The 18,344-nt window shown below is 41.5% G+C and overlaps 1 protein-coding gene across 2 annotated transcripts in view; it reads right to left on the bottom strand.

Moving 5' to 3' along the window:
• LOC133410654 (aryl hydrocarbon receptor-like) overlaps window positions 1-18,071 on the bottom strand; it is a 68,871-nt gene extending 50,800 nt beyond the window's left edge. For both annotated transcript variants that reach the window (XM_061692068.1, XM_061692069.1), the window contains exon 1: window positions 17,731-18,071. In XM_061692068.1, the coding sequence (XP_061548052.1) occupies window positions 17,731-17,789 (59 nt within the window). In that variant the 5' untranslated portion in view covers window positions 17,790-18,071. The remainder of the gene's footprint in view (window positions 1-17,730) is intronic.
• Window positions 18,072-18,344: the final 273 nt, after the last annotated feature.

Genomic DNA, 18,344 nt, shown 5'->3' with positions numbered 1-18,344 from the left:
TTATCAGTATTGGGCAGGGTATATACAATCTGTAGGGTTGGCATACCCATTGATATTGGAATTGTATCCACATTTCAAAGACTGAATTTGGATGAAATCTAATTCTGTGCAGGGGAGTTCAGCACCGTTTTTGCAGCCATGATCTCAACCCAAATTGTGCCACTTGTTAATGGACCCAAAGTTCAGAAAAAGGCAGCGTTATCGTTAGAGCTCAACCGATTATCGGCAGGCCCGATTATTGGCGCCGATATATGGAATTTTTGCAGATATCGGCCACAGTATTTTTTTTTTAATATATAAATAAATCTGACGTGCCACTATGATTAAATTAATTTAAAACTGGGTTATTTCGGATCAGATACAGCCACGCCTCTCTCTCTCCTGCCATTTATCTTCAGCATTGTTCCACCCACAGCGGCATCTGATTGGTTAAGCAGTAAGGGGCAGAGCCCATCTGAAAGCGTAACCTCTCCTCACAAACACACGCCGTGTGGAGAAGCGCCGGAGAGCAAAACTCATCCCAAAATTGTAATAAACATCCCAGTGCTCTACATCTCACAACTAATACTGACGTTACGTTACAGTGAGCAGCAGAGTAACGTAAGAGCGGAGTAAAAAGCGGCAGCTCTGCTAGCTCCGAGTATGACATGTCTGAGAATTACTTGAAAGAACGCTGCTGATAATATCAATATGGAAATAGTCCGTGATAGCAAAAGCATGTGTGTGTGATTGCGAGAAAGTGCGCAAAAAACTTACTTCACTTGTTTTATTGGAGGGAAGCACGCTAAGGCGGAGGCTGATTTGCTTTTACCGTAACATTAGTTCGCCGGTCTGGCTCTAAACGCTTAGCAGACTATGTATTAGCAATGGGGAGAATGTATGCAATGTTGAGAATAGTGTGTTTACATGAAAGTCACATGAAAAACTCTACAGCCTCACAACTACCACAATAACGTGACGTTAAGGGCGGAGTAAACACAAGCGGCAGCTCTGCTACCTCGGAGTACCTCCGATATGTCTGTGAATCACCTGAAATATTGCTGTTGATGACATCAATGTGGAAACAGTCAGTGATTGGAGAAGCATGTCTGTGTGATTGTGATAGAATAAGAAATTTAATTCAGTCTTGTTTTGTTGCAGGGAAGTACGCTGAGACGAAGGCTGACTAGTTTTTAGCGTACCATTAGCTTGCTTGGCCTGCTCTTAATGCTGAGCAGACTCAATGTGAGAATAGTATGAGTTTACGTGAAAGACATTAAAAACGCTACAACTCACAACTACTAACGTTGCTTTGAGCTTTCTGATCCTATGATCTGAAAATTAAAATGAAGATGAGATTCTATGTGCTATTTAGTGTATAACAATTGGTTTAATCTCTTGCAACAAGGCTGCTGATAATATTGATATAGAAATAGTGACAGTAGTAAGAAGTATATGTGTGAGCGAGTAAAATTCTAGAGTGATTTATCTGAACAAAATGGTGGAAGATTATAAATACAGAGGGGAGGCCGGGGTAGCACTGGACCCCCGTGAAATCTGATTGGACCCCCCAGGTCCCCTCCCCCAGATGATTAACATATCACGGCACCGTACGTCTTGTCAAAAGGAGCCGTTTGCATTTTGAAATCAGTGACGCCTTTTGATTCCTAAGTCGCTCCTGTATAGTAGTTGACGTTATGTACCAAAAGGAGTTGTAATCCACATTTATTAGGAAAAGAAAAGGAATCACCACAGAAGATGATTTGCCCCAGAGCCAAACGTCATTCTAAAGTAAGTAAGTACGGTGGTGTCACTGTTTAAAAGCATTTTGTGTTCAAATAGGAGATCGTTTTGCTAGCAGCCACGGGTATCAAGCTAAAGTTAACATTAAGTTACATCTCATGGCGGTAAAAACAAAAACTTATCAAACAGCGTAGGCAGTGTTTCAATAAGCAGCCAGTGCAGTGTGCGAGTCTCTCTCTCGCCCGCTGCCACACACAAACACGGGCACATGGACGAGTTACATCTCAAGGCGTCTACACATGACCAGTATCAGCTTCCAACAGCCACTGCACAATTCGGGTTGCTGCTATATTTACGTGTTTCTCCAATGATTTTAGAGGAATGAAACTAGCAGACAATCGGCCAAGCCAGCTGTTTCATGCTCTGTTGGCTTAAATTAAATATAACGTGAAGGAAGGTGGGGGGATTATCCCTCACGTTTTTACCTTTGTTATGGCTCTAAACTGTTGCTATACTGATGTTTGTTTAAAAGCTTTAATACTGACACCGCTAGTGTCAAGTGTTGCTGTTGCATTTTTTTTCTTCTATGCAGCATCTTATTTAATTCATAATGTACTGCACAACAGACTAGCTAATAACAATTTTAAGACAAACTAGTGGCGTGCTTTCAAAGAAAACTTCAGTAGTTGAGGGCATCACAAAAGTGCTGTTAATGAGCTTCACAAGTGTAACTTGTTTAAAAAGCATAAATACTGTAATTCCAAGTAAATTCTACCTTTATATTTCAGAGTTTTCTTTCTGAAATTTCACCAGTATCACCAATTTAGCTTGTTTAAAATAGGTACAGCCTACCTGTAATTCAAGTGAATTCTGCCTTTTTTATTTAAGTATTTTGTCTGTTTTATTTTATTATTTGATTCAAAAAGTCTGCCTTTTTCAACTACAAAAAAATTAGTCTGCCTTTTTATTCATAAAATGGGCGCCTTTTTATTTCATATATGTATTTTGTATTACTGGGCTATTTTTTGTGAAGTAAATTTGAGGTTCTAAAGAATCTCAAAAGTGTCGGTTGTGACTTAATGACTAAGTTAAATTTTGGCTCCTGAAGCAAAACCAGTTGGGAACCACTGAGTTGCTGAATGTTTGAAGATGAAACTTACATCTACAGTGGTTTATTTTCCCTGAAATTTTGTAGTCTTGAAGTGGGGATTGGATAACATTGTACAATTGTAAGTGATGCTAAGAGTTACAAAACTGGCCTTTTCTTCCAATAGGATCCGTTGAGAAATGAAAAGTTGGGGACAAGATACATAACTTCTTTTTAAAGAGAAGCAAGTCAGGGAACGGTAAGGTGGACAGAGAGAGCGTGAGTGAATAGCTCGTATGTGAGAGTGTGCATGAGTATCTGTGTGTGGTTAATTGTGTGTGTGTGTGTGTGTGTGTGTGAATGAGTGGATAACTGTGTGAGCGAGTTACTCTGATTATTGAAAAATTGTTGCAGTTGCTGAAGTTGTGTTTGTATGTACATTGTGTTGTAAATATTGTTAATAAACTTTAATTTATGCGCACAAACCTCATCTTCTGTGTGCTTAGTATGTACATTGCAACATTTAGAGACTGATTGCAATTCATTGGTCGAGAAACAAATTTATTGTCATAGTCTGTGGACCCCCTGAAATAGCCTTGGCCACCCCCTGGCAACCCCAAGGATAAAAGTCTAGCTCGTCACTGGCTGCAGCAGCGCCACGATATGCACTGAAAGGTGAGAGGTATTATCGAACTGAAAAGGTGCAAGGAATTCACCACCAGGTTGTGGACAAGATCAAAGCCATGATTCGGCCAGAAAATGCTGGCTACTCTCTCTCCTTCACCACCGACTGCTGGTCTGGTGTGACAGAGCATCTCATGAGCCTGACATGCCATTTTATTGACAATGAATGGGCAAGAAAGCAGGTTGTTTTAAATACAAGAGCGGTGCATAGGTCTCACACTGGGGAATACCTGAAAGACACATTCCTCAGTATGCTTGAGGAATGGAGAATAAGCAAAGATCGTGTGGCACTAGTGCTTCGAGACAGCGGCGCAAATATTGTGAAGGGAATGAGGCTAACTGAACTCCCAGACCTCAGCTGCACAGCTCACACCTTGCAACTTGTTGTGCATGATGGTCTGTCAAGTCAACGAGCCGTCACAGATGTCATTGCAATGCTTAAGAGGTGCGCTACACATTTCCACCACTCCATTTTGACCAAACAGCATTTGCGAAACATTCAGAGGGAACTTGGCCTACCAGAACACAGCATAATCCAGGCTGTTCGAACAAGGTTGAACTCAATGCTCCACATGCTGGAAAGAATGCTGGAGCAGAGGCGTGTGCTTCCCCTCTACTGTGGTGAACATGGAGGATTTTCAAATCCCCCTGCTGAACAGTGAGACCTTGTGTCCAACTTAATTCAAACTTTTCTACCTATAGATGTGACACTACAGGTGAGCCACAGTAACTCATCAGCATCCTGCATCATTCCATGCCTGACTGTGTTGAAGATGCTACTTCAAGATAATGAGAGGCCCTCCACAAAAGGCATTGGATCGCTCAGGCAAGCCATGAGGGAGAGCCTGGAGAAGCGTTTCTCAAAATTAGAAGACACAAAGCCTGTGGTGGTGGCCTGTCTCTTAGATCCTCGTTATAAGAGTCATGCATTCTCCTTTGCCACAACACTGAGCAAGGCCAAAGTGGAGTTGAAAGAAGAAGAGAATGCTGCCACACAACAGACCTCTCGAGACGAGCATGCTGTCACAGAAGGAGCCAGAAGTGAGGAGCAGGCAACTACTGAGGAGGTTAGTGTGGAGGAGCAGGCCGTTGCATGTGGGACACATGAGGATGACGGAAACACCCACGAAAGACATCGGAGAGAACACACATCCTTTCGTAGCCGTGTGGATGAGATGTTCACTTCTCTGCTGGCACCCCACACTGATGACCAGCTGGCCAGCATCTGCATTGAGGATGAGCTACAGCTGTACCTGAAGGAGCCAGGCAGAATGGGGATCCACTTCGGTGGTGGAGACAGAATGAGGGGCGCTTCAAGCAACTTGCCAAACAAGCAAGAAAATTTCTTTGTGCACCCCACTCATCAGTCCCAAGTGAGCAAATCTTCAGTGAAGTCTCTGCAATTTATTTTTTTCACACGAGGAGCCGTCTTACTGTCTCACTGGAGAGCACACTGAACAACTTTGCTTTTTGCACCACAATCTCGTGCTGCCCAATTGGTGTTGTGTTTGAATTTAAAACAGTCATTTCAGTTATATTTAAATTTTGCTTTATTTACTGTGGAAAAAATTCAGGGAGCTATTTCTTTAATGTTGTAAGAGATGCTTGTGAGTCAAGGAACGGCACACAATTGTGGAGCTATTTATTTGTATTTTGTTTGGTTCAATAAACATGCATTTAAACGAAGTTAAGTGTTTGTATTTTTCAATTTTTTACACCAATTTTTACACTTCTACTGCAAATGAATATCAGCTCCAAATATCGGTTAACGGCTTTCTTAACTACTAATAATCGGTATCAGTCCTGAAAAACCCATATCGGTCGATCTCTAGTTAGAAAACATTCATGTCACATACTGTTTACAATACATATGTGGTGTCAAAGGGTATTTAAAAGAGGGTTTCTGATAAGACTTGGATGACAAGCAGTTAGTGGTCCTGCATGTAGTGTTTCTTTAGAAATTGACATTCATGCATGTAGTATTGTATTATGGTGTTTATTGTTGTTTCAACAGACATCATTTGTAGGGTATATACAGAATTACTGAAGTTAAATTCAATACATTTTTTGTTGTTTCAACGGGCCTTTTTTTCAACACATTCCCTCTATTTTGTTGTTGTTGTTTGGCTACTTGTTTCATGCACTATGGTGGATATGTACTGTACGCCTTTTTTTTGAGAGAATAATTTTGCTGCACAACAGGAGAGTTTGATATCGCCGCAGCACGCCAACCCGCCAGCGACTCGTTAGTAGCCGCCCGCAGTCCGAAGCAAAGGCTTGGGCACCCTCCAACTCGCCAAAGTCGGGCCCTCACGAGGGAGACACTTCGGGGAACGATAACTGTTTATTTCGTGCTCTTGCTCATGAGCTAACGAGCTAACTGGCTAGCAAGCTAACGAGGCAGCAAGCTCGTCAGTACAGTGTCAGCTCGTCTAAGAAGTCGCCAACAGACTTGGTATTGTGTCACAGCGACACATCAGGGAAAGTTAACTATTTAATAGACACAGTGACAGTCAGCTTGTGGTTGAGCCACACACGGTCTGTGTGACACAGAAACGTACTTGATTGACAGCTGAAGGTGAGCATTCAGCAAACATGCCCACACAGTGTCCTGCAGCTCGAGGGCGATCTTTCTTTTTCATAATTTGGGAGCATTATTTTATATACCTGGCAATTTTTTTCACCTAACTTAGAACTCTGTGGTGTGTCAAATTTAAAAGATATTTTGTTGGTCCTTTTACAGGTCTTTAACAAAATTCTACCAAACAAGTGTGGCATAAACTTAAGTACTGTATACAAGTCAGTAACAAATCACTCAAACTAAAGTGTAGATTCCAACAATACAGTGGATCCCCACATACTCACAAATCAGCACACACAGATTCACCTGTGTGTAGTTCTATATCTTTCTCTATCGTTTTCACTTTTTTTCTTTTTTTGGGGGGGAACCAATTCCAAAACCGTTTAGTGGCAGTTCATCCCCACTTATTCAAGATTCTTTTAGGTTTGGCTAAAGAAATGCATTCATAATTGGTGTCAATTATCAGCGCATTTTTGCTATTCGTGGTCTGGCCTGGTCCCGATCCCCCGCGAATAGCAGGGGTCCACTGTAATGCCAACAAATCTGTGGCTTTACCACTTTAACATTTCCAACTTTCCATGTTTCAAGAAACATGATAGGTAAACATGTGGACTGCACTTCTTAAACACTGAACTTGTTTAGACAGTCGATAAATAAATAAATAAATCACAAAATAAAATACACATAACTGGCGTGGGGGCGAAACTTCTGATGTCCAAATTCCAAAAAGTTATTTTTTTCACAAATCAATACTATTGGTCAATCCCCACATGGGTCTGTTATTTTCACAAATGAGTGACCAATCTAAAGTATTGAAGATGGCTTGCGGTCTTTGTTGATGCAATGTTAATGGCCCAGCATTTTTGGTTTTCTGAAAAGTGCTGGTTTTGCAGATGCAAGGATTCGGCCCGACGCCAGCACTGTGTAAAAAAATTATGCTGACCAATTTCCAAAATGTAACATCTAGGGACCGCTTCCAAACAGTAATACTGTATCTCGGGACCAGTCAGATCACAGCCTTTGTGATTACGAAATCCTGTTTTCTCATACTGCAGTGTTATTGCAAATGCAATTAATTATTTAGCTCTAATTTCAAGACAAATAAAAAAACATGAAATGAAAACAAATCTTAACTTACAGACCTTGTAAAATTATATTTAATACATTTCAAAACCTACGCATGCCCCTAATTTGCATACCCTTTAAAACTCTGCAACCTGAGTTTGAGTTAGTCAGTGCTGTCATCTTCTCAGAAACAGAAAGTGTAAATGCACTATCCACCAAAATAACACTTCTGTCTCACACTAACACACTTTTGTCTGCTTTGACCCTAGCGCAGGGCCGGCCAGTTTGGGCAGAATGACTCAGTGATGCAGGTTTTTTGTTTTTTTTGGCTGCTCACCAACCGATTGCAAGTTAGAAGAGGGACGGTTTATTAATGCCTGCTCTGGCTTACAAAGAGATTTGTAGGCGGTAAAAAAGAAATTAACATGAAAATGGAATGCTGTTTTTTTTCACATTCCCTGATGTTTCCATGTGTCAGACAAATGTTTGAGACTATATATTACATGCACTTTTTTAAAGTTGGGCTTGACTTGAAGCATAAGCATAAAAAATTGAGATCCAGGTGTCAGGTGTGTGTCAGCACTCTCTCACAGTGAAACAAAGAGCAAAGAACAAAAGGCCACTGTGTTACTCTTGACTGGTTGTTGTTTTACTTGGCCTGTCGCCACACTTTTGTGTGTGTGTCGTGTGGTGTTAGGATAAAGGTTACATTTTAGTAAGCAATGAATGTGTATGATCCATAAGTGAATCTATACCACATCAAAAGAACCATATGTTTTAATTCTTACAGACAAATGCAGCCTCTTAACATTTTTTTGCAGGAGAATCACTACCTCCCATATCCAAACATTCTTTGTTCTTTGTCACTGCCAAGAACTGAAAATATTTCAATGTGACGGCATAAATGTAAGTCTCTTTTACTCTTCACTCATCACATCAGATATATTAAACTTCATGGGAATTGGGAATGCTAATGTATTCACCTGATTCCTAAGGTTTGTTGCGCACGAGCAACATTGACTGAGTGTGCAAGATTAAAAAGGCAATGGCAGCCCAATATTGCATCCATCCATTTTCTACACCGCTAATCACCGGTATGCTGGAGCCTATCCCAGCTAACTGCGGGCAGGAGGCGGGGTACACCCTGAACTGGATGCCAGCCAATCGCAGGGCACATATAAACAAACAACCATTCGCACTCACATTCACACCTACGGGCAATTGAGAGTCTTCAATTAAAGGTCAGATGACAAAGATCTTATGGGGTCAGTTAAAATTCATATTTGCATTGTTTATATGTTATGTCATACATGCACATAACTTCCAGCAAGTTTTCAACTATAGTTTAGCTAAAAATTTGGTTTTTATGACGCATATTGAGACCTCCCCATACATATCCGAAGCTCAAGACACCAGGGTGTGGTTACTCTATCCACCACAAGGGCTACCAGAAGTCAATTGACAAACACAGTGCGCTACACACTATACGCAATGGTGAACAACGTGTTGGAATATTTGGAGGAGGAGGAGGATTTCCACCAGGCTTTACACAATCAGGATTTTTGGGGCCAAAAAAACGATAACCGATCACCGATCCAATCACAAGATGGAGGAATGTGTCTATTTAAATGACCTGGTTATTTACTGTTTATACTTGTGTACTGAATTGCTCAAAAACATTATATTTACAATAAATAATGTATCTTTGTTCTCTATTTATTCCAGTGAGGCATAGTGACAGACAGAACAAATGAATGGTCTTCTATTTGATGGCAGGAAGTAAATACAGTAATTAATGTATCCACTTTTTGTGAAATTTTTGTTTGCTGGTGTGCCGTGATATTTTTCAATTGTAAAATATGTTCCTTGGCTCCGTAAAGGTTGGAAATCACTGCTCCAGTCAGATTGTGTATTCTAATCAGTCACTTGGGCTTTACATCTTTTTAGCAATACATTGAAATGTTGAACTGGTGGGTTAATATTGTTTGCAGAGTAGTAAAACTAAAGATGGCTTTAAAAAAGTTACATTTTTTTTTGTGTCCAACTCACGAGCTTATGACACAGTCCTACTTTACGCTTCAGAACATCAGATCAATATCTGACTAATGAATTATATCCAGGCTGATTCCCTCTACGTATACTAAATCAGATCAGTTACACCAACCTTGCGAAATACTGCTGTCCAGAAAACAAATAAATAAATGAATGAATCACTGAACCTCCTCCTTTCGCCGATTCAATCCATTGCTATACATTGGAGGGGGTACAGCCAAAGGGTCCAAACATGGGATTGTGTCCAGAACGATGTAGTAATTTTTGGATGAAGCACCAAGTTATGTATGCCCCAGTGTGCAAATTCAGAACTCTTTGTCATGGATTCTGACTGGTGGGTCTGGGAACTACAGCATTAACGGTACATTTTTAAAATTATATCAACAAAAAAATGGATTAGGCTTGTAAAAGACAATCTGGTTGAGCAGATCTGCGCAGGAATGCTCCCGGGTGGCAAGCCCGGACATTTTACGACATCTGCTCAATGGTGTCTTTGTGCATCCCAAGTCCAGCTGGCCATCCAGAGGGAAAATAACCTCTATATCTTCAGACACAGGGAACCTTTTTATTTTGGGATACACACACTGGGAGCTGCCTGGCTGTATGTAATTTACCAGGCAAGTGCTGCAAACATGCAGTATCAACAGTGTAAACCATGGCGGACACATGCATGCTATAATTCGTCTGACAAGATGAGTTAAAAATGGATCATGGTCATTTTAAGTAACATGGCCACAAACACACTGCACAGCAGTGATTTTCAGCTGATTTTCAAAGTGAGTCGCGGACCCATTTTGAGTCCATCGCAGACAGCTAATATAAAAGTTACATGTGTTCCGACTGGTTTGCACATCTGCCTCGCCTGTGAGGAGTTTGCATGTTCTTCCTGTGCCTGCGTGGCTTTTCTCTGGGTACTCCGGTTTCCTCCCAGATCTCAAACACATGCGCGGTAGGTTGATTGAAGACTCTAAATTGCCCGTAAGTGTGAATGTGAGTGCGAATGGTTGTTTGTTTATGTGTGCCCTGCGATTGACTGGCGACCAGTTCAGGGTGTACCCTGCCACTCGCCCGAATATATATATATATATATACATATATATATACACACACACACACACATACACACATTTATATTTATACACACACACATTTTATTTATTTTTATTTTTTTTTTAATGGCCAGACACCCTTCTGAATCCAACCTTCCCTGTTGCTATGTTGGACTAAAATGTCCAGTCTTAATTCATCATCTTAACAAAAGATGCAGCCGGGTGTTTAGCGCTGTCGCTCTTTGTCCTCATGGTGCCTGCGCAGCATCCCAGGACTGTTCTGATAGCTCATGTACATGTGTGGCAGTGTTGATTCCCTCATGTCTCCCTGGACAAACACCTATGGGATTTATTCGCTTGGAGTGGAGCCGCTCTCGAATTTATTTACACAGCCCTTTCTGTTATTATTATTATTATGTTATTCTGTTATCTTCCTAGACTGTCCTCTCTTTTGCACTCAAAATGCTTTACAGGACTGATTGGCAGCGCATAGCCACTCCCACCACACAGGGGTAGCCCTGCTTGGCTCACTACGAGACTTTACACTGATTTTAATCGGGCTGATCGATATAGGCCGATATTTAGCATTTTATGCTGATCGGCTGATCTGCTTTAATGTCATAATTCGCCGTCATTGAACAGCTCCGTAGTGCACAGTATATTTTAATCCAAAAGCTAGTTTATTTTTAGCCTTGTCGCGCGTCTTTTGACGTAGTATTGGAAATATCTGACGGCCAATAAAGTTATAAAAAAAAAAAAAAACATGTCGGCGGTGTGGAACAGACAACACGTCTGAGACAGACAACACATAATGCCCAGATCAGACTAAAAGACAAATTTGCTCTTTCACGATTGCACTACTCCAATAAAATATTGCATTCCGATACCACCGCATCCCGTTTTTTATCTTTATCTTATCTTGTTAACTCAAATGCGACCGGATACACTCGTTACCGTGCGACGACAACAAGAGTGGAGCGGGCCGACTTTGTATTATAAGGACAAAATAGGGAAAAATGTGTGTTGGTGGTCACCGGTGCTCAGGACAGGATAGGACGTTCGTTTAAGGCTTGCTTGAGGTATGTTCCCGTACTTTGAATACAATACTGCTCGCAAGCAGGCAACAACAATGTTATGTAGCATTGCAAGTTAGTGGTACCAAGAACAGTTAAACATAAACATACCACCGTTCTGTCGAATCATGCTCGAAAGTTTTGGTGTGGGTGAAGTAATTTAATTTAAAAAAGTAATTTAATTACAGGCGGCACGGTGGGCAACTGGTTAGAGCGTCAGCCTCACAGTTCTGAGGACCCGGGTTCAATCGCCGGCCCCGCCTGTGTGGAGTTTGCATGTTCTCCCCGTGCCTGCGTGGGTTTTCTCCAGGCACTCCGGTTTCCTCCCACATCCCAAAAACATGCATTAATTAGAGACGGTCAATTGCCCGTACGTGTGAATGTGAGTGCGAATGGTTGTTTGTTTGTATGTCCCCTGCAATTGGCTGGCAACCAGTTCAGGGCGTACCCCGCCTCCTGCCAGATGACAGCTGGGATAGGCTCCAGCACGCCCGCGACCCGAGTGAGGAAAAGCGGCTCAGAAAATGGATGGATGGATGGAATTTAATTACAGTAAGTTAGCACCCATTATTTCTGTCATGTAATGTTGCATTGACCTGACTGATTAGAATACATGATCTGACTAGAGCTGTGATTTCCAACCTTTATGGAGCCAAGGAACATATTTTACAATTGAAAAATCTCACGGCACACCAACAAACAAAAATGTCACAAAAAGTGGATACATTAATTACTGTATGTACTTCCTGCCATCTAATAGAAGACCATTCATTTGTTCTGTCTGTCACTATGCCTCACTGGCATAAATAGATGAACAAAGATAAATTTTTTCGTAAATATAATTTTTTGAGCAATTAAGTACACAAGTATATACAGTAAATGAACAGGTCATTTAAATAGACACATTCCTCCATCTTGTGATTGGATCGGTGATTGGTTATCGTTTTTTTCAACTCTCTGATCGGTCCCAAAAATCCTGATCATGTAAAGCCTACTCACTACACCTGTTATGTCCAGTCCTCTCCGATCCCATCCGATCCGGGCTTACTGTATCTGCTACTAGCCACATCCCTTCGCCTCAAAGTTACTGCCTGCCTCGTCGACATATGAATGAAATCTAACACCTATTAAATGTTATTCTTGTCAAACGTTATGTAGTCAAGTGTTTTCTGTCCTTTTTGCTGTTCTCTTTTCTCTGTCTGTCCGCTCAAACGTTGTTCTGTCCAACTGCATTTTTCAAAATCAATCTCCAATGTCCCAATACTTTAGTCCATAAATTGTATACTATAAAAAGACATACATGATTTTGCACGACATTCCAACGCCCAAAGCAACAATCAGTCAGAAGCAATTTTGAATGGAGTTCCTGGGGCAAATGTTGAAGAACAACAGCTATTTTAGGGTGAATTATCCTCTCCGTCCAAGCAAGAAGAGTTTTATATTAAAAAAGCTTTTAGAGGTAGACTTAAAAAAAGACAACAAAAAAGGTTATAGAGCTGTGAGTAGTGGTACTACTAAACATTTGCATCTGTATCACCACAAACAACTCATCACAAGTGGTACTCCCAACATTTGTTTATATAATCAGGCGCTCAGTGACTGGGAATTCTGGTTAGCACGCACAGGGGGAAACCACTGAGAAGAACCTGGACAGGCTCCCAACTGTGTGATTGTTCTATTCTTTGCGCTCGCTAGCTATTTGGAAACATCATCATCCATCAGGCTAATACAGCTGTCCACATACTAATGTTTTACGTAAATCATATTCAACGCTTGTCTCTGAGTCACACTTAAGCAAACACTAAACTACCTCAGATAAATGTTACTGCTACCATGAAAAAAATAGGTTTTACTTTAAAATTCCATTTCATTTGATACAAACCCCAATTCCAATGACGTTGGCACGTTTTGTAAAATGTAAAAAAAGGATACAATGATTTGCAAATCCTTTTAAAGCTATATTTAATTGAATACACTACAAAGACAAGATATTTAATGTTCACACTATTGAAAGCTGCTTATTTTTCTGCAAATATTCTCTCATTTTGAATTTAATGCCTGCAACACGTTCTGAAAAAGCTGGGACAGGGTTAAAAAAAAGACAGGGGAAAAAAACACCTGTTTGGAACATTCCACAGGTGACAATCTTTTTTTATTCTCGGTGACAAGTTTAGCAGCTAGCAGGTAATAGTGTTTAAATACTGTAAGTAAAGTAGTGGGTGATCAATGTCGGGATAGTCAAAAAATAACTTATGGTGCAGCTGTAGCCCTACAGTCCCCCCGAAAAGTATTGGAACGGCAAGGCCAATTCCTTTGTTTTTGTTGTATACTGAAGAAATTTGGGTTTCAGATCAAAAGTCTAATATGAGACAAAAGTTCAGAATTCCAGCTTTTATTTCATGGTATTTACATCTAGATGTGTTAAACAAATCAGGACTGAGCACCTTTTGTCTGAACCCACCCACTTTTAAAGTGAGCAAAAGTGTTGGAGCATGTGACTGATGGGTCTTTCAAGTTGCTCAGGTGTTGCATTTTAGATTGATTGCTTAAACATTGTATAGTGCTTGTTTTTGGCTTTGGGTTTCACCTGTGAAAACAGCATTTGCAGTTAAGCAAGCATGAAGACCGGAGAGCATTTTGAAGCTAAGAGAAAAGGGAAAACAAAACACATAAGCTCATCTGTGAAGCACGGTGGAAGTAGTCATGGCTTGGGCTTGCATGGCTGCTTCTGGAACAGGCTCACTAGCCTTTATTGATGATGTAACTCATGATGGTAGCGACTGAATGATTTCTGAGGTCTACCAAAGCATTGTATTTGGCAATTTCCAGAAAAATGCATCCAAACTCATCGAGAGAACCTTCATAATGCATCCAAACTAATCAGGAGAAGTTTCATCATGCAACAAGACAATGACCCAAAACACATAGCCAACACACCAAAGGACTTCATCGGGGTAAAAGTGGAAGTTCTTAGACTGGCCAAGTCAATCACCGGACATTAACAGCATGCATTTACCTACTGAAGAGGACCCTGAAGGGAAAAAAAAAACCAGAAACAAACAAGAAATGAAAGTCGCTGTAGTAAAGGCCTGGAAAAACATTTCAAATGAAAAATGCAACAGTCTGGTGAACTCAATGGGTCGCAGGCTTGCTGCAGTTCTTGCAAGTAAGGGTTATGCCACCAAATATGAAATGTTATTCATCCATCCATCCATCCATTTTCTGAGCCGCTTCTCCTCACTAGGGTCACGGGCGTGCTGGAGCCTATCCCAGCTATCATCGGGCAAGAAGCGGGGTACACCCTCAACTGGTTGCCAGCCAATCACAGGGCACATACAAACAAAGAACCATTCACACTCACATTCATACCTACGGGCAATTTAGAGTTGTCAACCAACCTACATCCCTTTTTGGGATGTGGGAGGAAACCGGAGTCCCCGGAGAAAACCCACGCAGGCACGGCGAGAACATGCAAACTCCACACAGGCGGGGCTGTTGATTGAACCCCGCTCCTCAGAACTGTGAGGCAGACGCTCTAACCAGTTGTCCACCATGCTGCCTATATGTTATTCACTTTAAGTTAATTTAATAATGTATGTTCCAATACTTTTGCTCACTTGAAAAGTGGGTGGCTTCAAACAAAAGGAGCTCTGTCCTGAGTTGTTTAACACATCTAGATGTAAATACCATGAAATAAAAGCTGGAATTCTGAACTTTTGTCTCATATTCATCTTTTGATCTGAAACCTTTATGTCTTCAGTATACAACAAAAACAAATGAATTGACCTTGTCGTTCCAATACTTTTGGAAGGGACTGTATGCTTGCTTGCTCTTCCATTAGCCTCACCAGCAGTTGGGATGACTTTGACAGTTCACAGAAGGGCTGCACAATAAATCGAATTTTAATCGTGATCGTGATTTTGGTTGCCGCAATTAAATGAGCGTGATGGTCTGTGATTGCTTCATTTGCAACAGTGCCCGCAACAAACGCATTGTTAAGGCTTCATTAAGTATTTGCACTGTGCTCTGGTGCCAACTTCAAAATAAAAGCCTAAAATGGAATTGATGTCCAATGTAGTAATATATGAAGCTTTTATTTTGAAGTTGGACCTCTTAGCACGTTGGTGAAGAGGTGGCATGTCACGGTAAGACCCGATTTGCAATCGTTGTAGCGGCTGCCTTGACTTCAACTTTTTGGCTGGCCTGGACGCAATGAAAAAACCCCAGGAGTAAATAAGAGAGAGAAATCACAACTGCCAAGTTTTTGGCACTTTGTGACCGTGCACGACTGAGCAATGGTCAAGCAGAACAATGGCGATCTACCCATCCATCCATCCATCCATTTTCTGTACCGCTTTATCCTCACAAGGATCGCGGGCGTGCTGGAGCTGATACCAGCTGTCTTCGGGCGAGAGGCGGGGTACACCCTGAACTGGTCGCCAGCCAATCGCAGTGGAGCTGTACCGTCCTTGACAATTCACTATATTGACAACGGGGATTTTTGAATGAAAAGACGGTGCTTGTAGCCTAATGTTACTGCCTTCTATGCATTAACTGTATTTGCTTCCATTAGGTTACAGTTCTTGATTGCACTTTGTAATAGCACATTTCCTCGGTTAGCCCTTGCTAAAGAATTTTTTTGGGTACATTTATTTTTTAAATTATTAGCTATCATTTATTCTTATTTAAAGATTTATTTTGAACTGAAAACAATTAAATATTGTTTGTTAAAAAGTAGTGCAAAAAATATTCCCTAACATGAGGAATAGTTAATAATGAATTAATAAATGATTTATGATTACAATATTGATCAAAATAATTGTGATTATTTTGGCCATAATCGTGCAGCCCGAGTTCTCAGTTTTCTTTGTAAATGCTATTCAAAATAAATCCTCCAGTGAATATACGGTCAAAACAGCACAGTCCATTCGCCATTCTCTTTGTTTCACTTTTAAACTGGACGTGTTTGGAAAGCCTGAACGTACATCGAGTGACGTGTGTCATTTTGCTGTTGGCCAACAGTAATTTTCCTGATGGACAACAAAAAACTATACATGCGTTCCATTGGGGTCCATGGCAACCATTCACCCACTCGTTAAACTGCGAACTCCTGAGAAGGTTGCTCAGAGTCGGCCCACTAGTTTGAGAGCCAGAGTTTGTTTTGCTTGCCACTGAGTCACATGATTGAATCATGTCCGCTGATTCGGTGAACGAGGACTTTCATGCGCTTCCTTCTTTCTCTCTTCCTCCTATGCCGTCCATGAACCTGTTCGGTTTTCTTTTCGAGACAGTATGAATACTCAATAATGTCAAATTGCACATTGTTAAAGCAACGTTCACGATTACATCGAAGGCAAGCTATATCGCCCACCCCTACTTACCACTATACAGCACTACTGATGATGGTGTAGAACACGTGTCCTAGTTTTAATCACAACTTTGATATTTCTAAAACGAGCCAATACACACTTTATAAGACTCGGACAACATTTCCCAGATTTATAATTGACAAACTTCCCTCAAAGATGTCTAGGTGAGTTCATAATACAATTTTCTATGCTTGTGCCACATTTTATGTTGATTGGTCGATCCGCAGACACAAAATGATACTTGCATCACCGCAATCGTCTTTAAAAGATCTGCCTAATCATGCTGGTCTCATGTAAATCAAGGTTTTACAAGACTAAACCTAACCCTCAAGCATCCACTCCTAACAAACTTGGCAGACTTCTGCACAGTACTTTTAAAAACCAAAGAGGAAGCGGGAAATGCTCGAAGAAAATTGAAGCACCGAGAGAGGGGGGGAGGATGGGGACATATCAGATTACAATAACAGAGTGAGGCGCTAGGCGGTCCCCTCCCTTCCCGGTGCATCGCGTGAGAGCAGCAGTCGACTCTCCAACTTGATTGTGATAAATGCGCCAGGGCAACGCACCAGTGCCAGAGCCGAGCGAGCGGCGCACATTCTTAAAGCGGTCCGCACCTCGTGTTGCAATCCACCGTCGTTCAAGTCAACGCAACCGATATGCGTTTACTCATATGAATTCGATTAGTCATATGAAACGTTATAATCCACCGCCAAGACTGATGATTTACTTGTCGATTACAGCGAGTACAGTCGAGAAGTTGACAAGATCACCACGGTCCACCTTAATACGGTTCGTCCTTGCACTGAAAGCCGTACATTACGAAACTATCAGCCGGAAAAAAAATGACTTTTAAAAAATGTCTTACAGGTGAATCAATTGACCATGATAGCATTTGCGAGGACTTTGAAGTTCGCAGTATTCCGCACTTGATCAACTTTCACTTGAGCGTCATGCGCATATATGACCGCTAGGCTTTTAAAATGTCTGCCGAAAGTTTCACAATTTAGCATTTACAACAATAAAGTTCCCTCGGCGGGGTTGGACCTACTGTTTGAGGACGGGTTTCTTCCTCTTCTTGTTGGCGTAAGTCCCAGAGGTAGCCAACATTTTTGTGCCGCTTGCCACGCAAACTTCGCCGAAAGCTCGTCACCTCTTCGCCGAGGCGACGTTTTCTCCACCCGCGTTAGGGCACACTCGTCTCTCCGGCGTGTGAAAATCAGTCACTCCCGACGGTATCCACTCGCCATGTTAGGCCCGGTGGGAGCGTGGGGGGGGGGGGGGGGGGGCAACACATGAACCCGCGGTGGTTTGGTGCCGTGTTGACAGGTTACTCGGTAGGTCAGTGTGGCTGGCCTTGCTCGACGGTGCTGTGGTGGGGGAAGGCAGAAGAGCTGTTGACGAAGTGGAGGAGAAGGAGGAGGGAAAGTTAAGTTAAGGAGGGGGAGGGGGGGATGAACCCTCCTTTTTTTGTATAAACAGCACAGTTTACTTACAGCATATGACTTGCAAGATAGACCTTTAGTGCTACAATGGAGGCTAATGCTTGTGTTATATCACATTCTCCCAAAGCTTCAGCTCAAGACCAAAATTGGGAAATTTGGTTTTGCGTAGAACTTGAATAAATAATTTTTTTTTAAAAAATGCAATTGTTGTACTCATACG

This window comes from Phycodurus eques, chromosome 12, assembly GCF_024500275.1.
Source record: "Phycodurus eques isolate BA_2022a chromosome 12, UOR_Pequ_1.1, whole genome shotgun sequence".
In the NCBI taxonomy this organism is placed as follows: Eukaryota; Metazoa; Chordata; class Actinopteri; order Syngnathiformes; family Syngnathidae; genus Phycodurus; species Phycodurus eques.
Note: the sequence above shows the minus strand (reverse complement) of the source record. Positions and strands in the feature narration are given on the sequence as shown.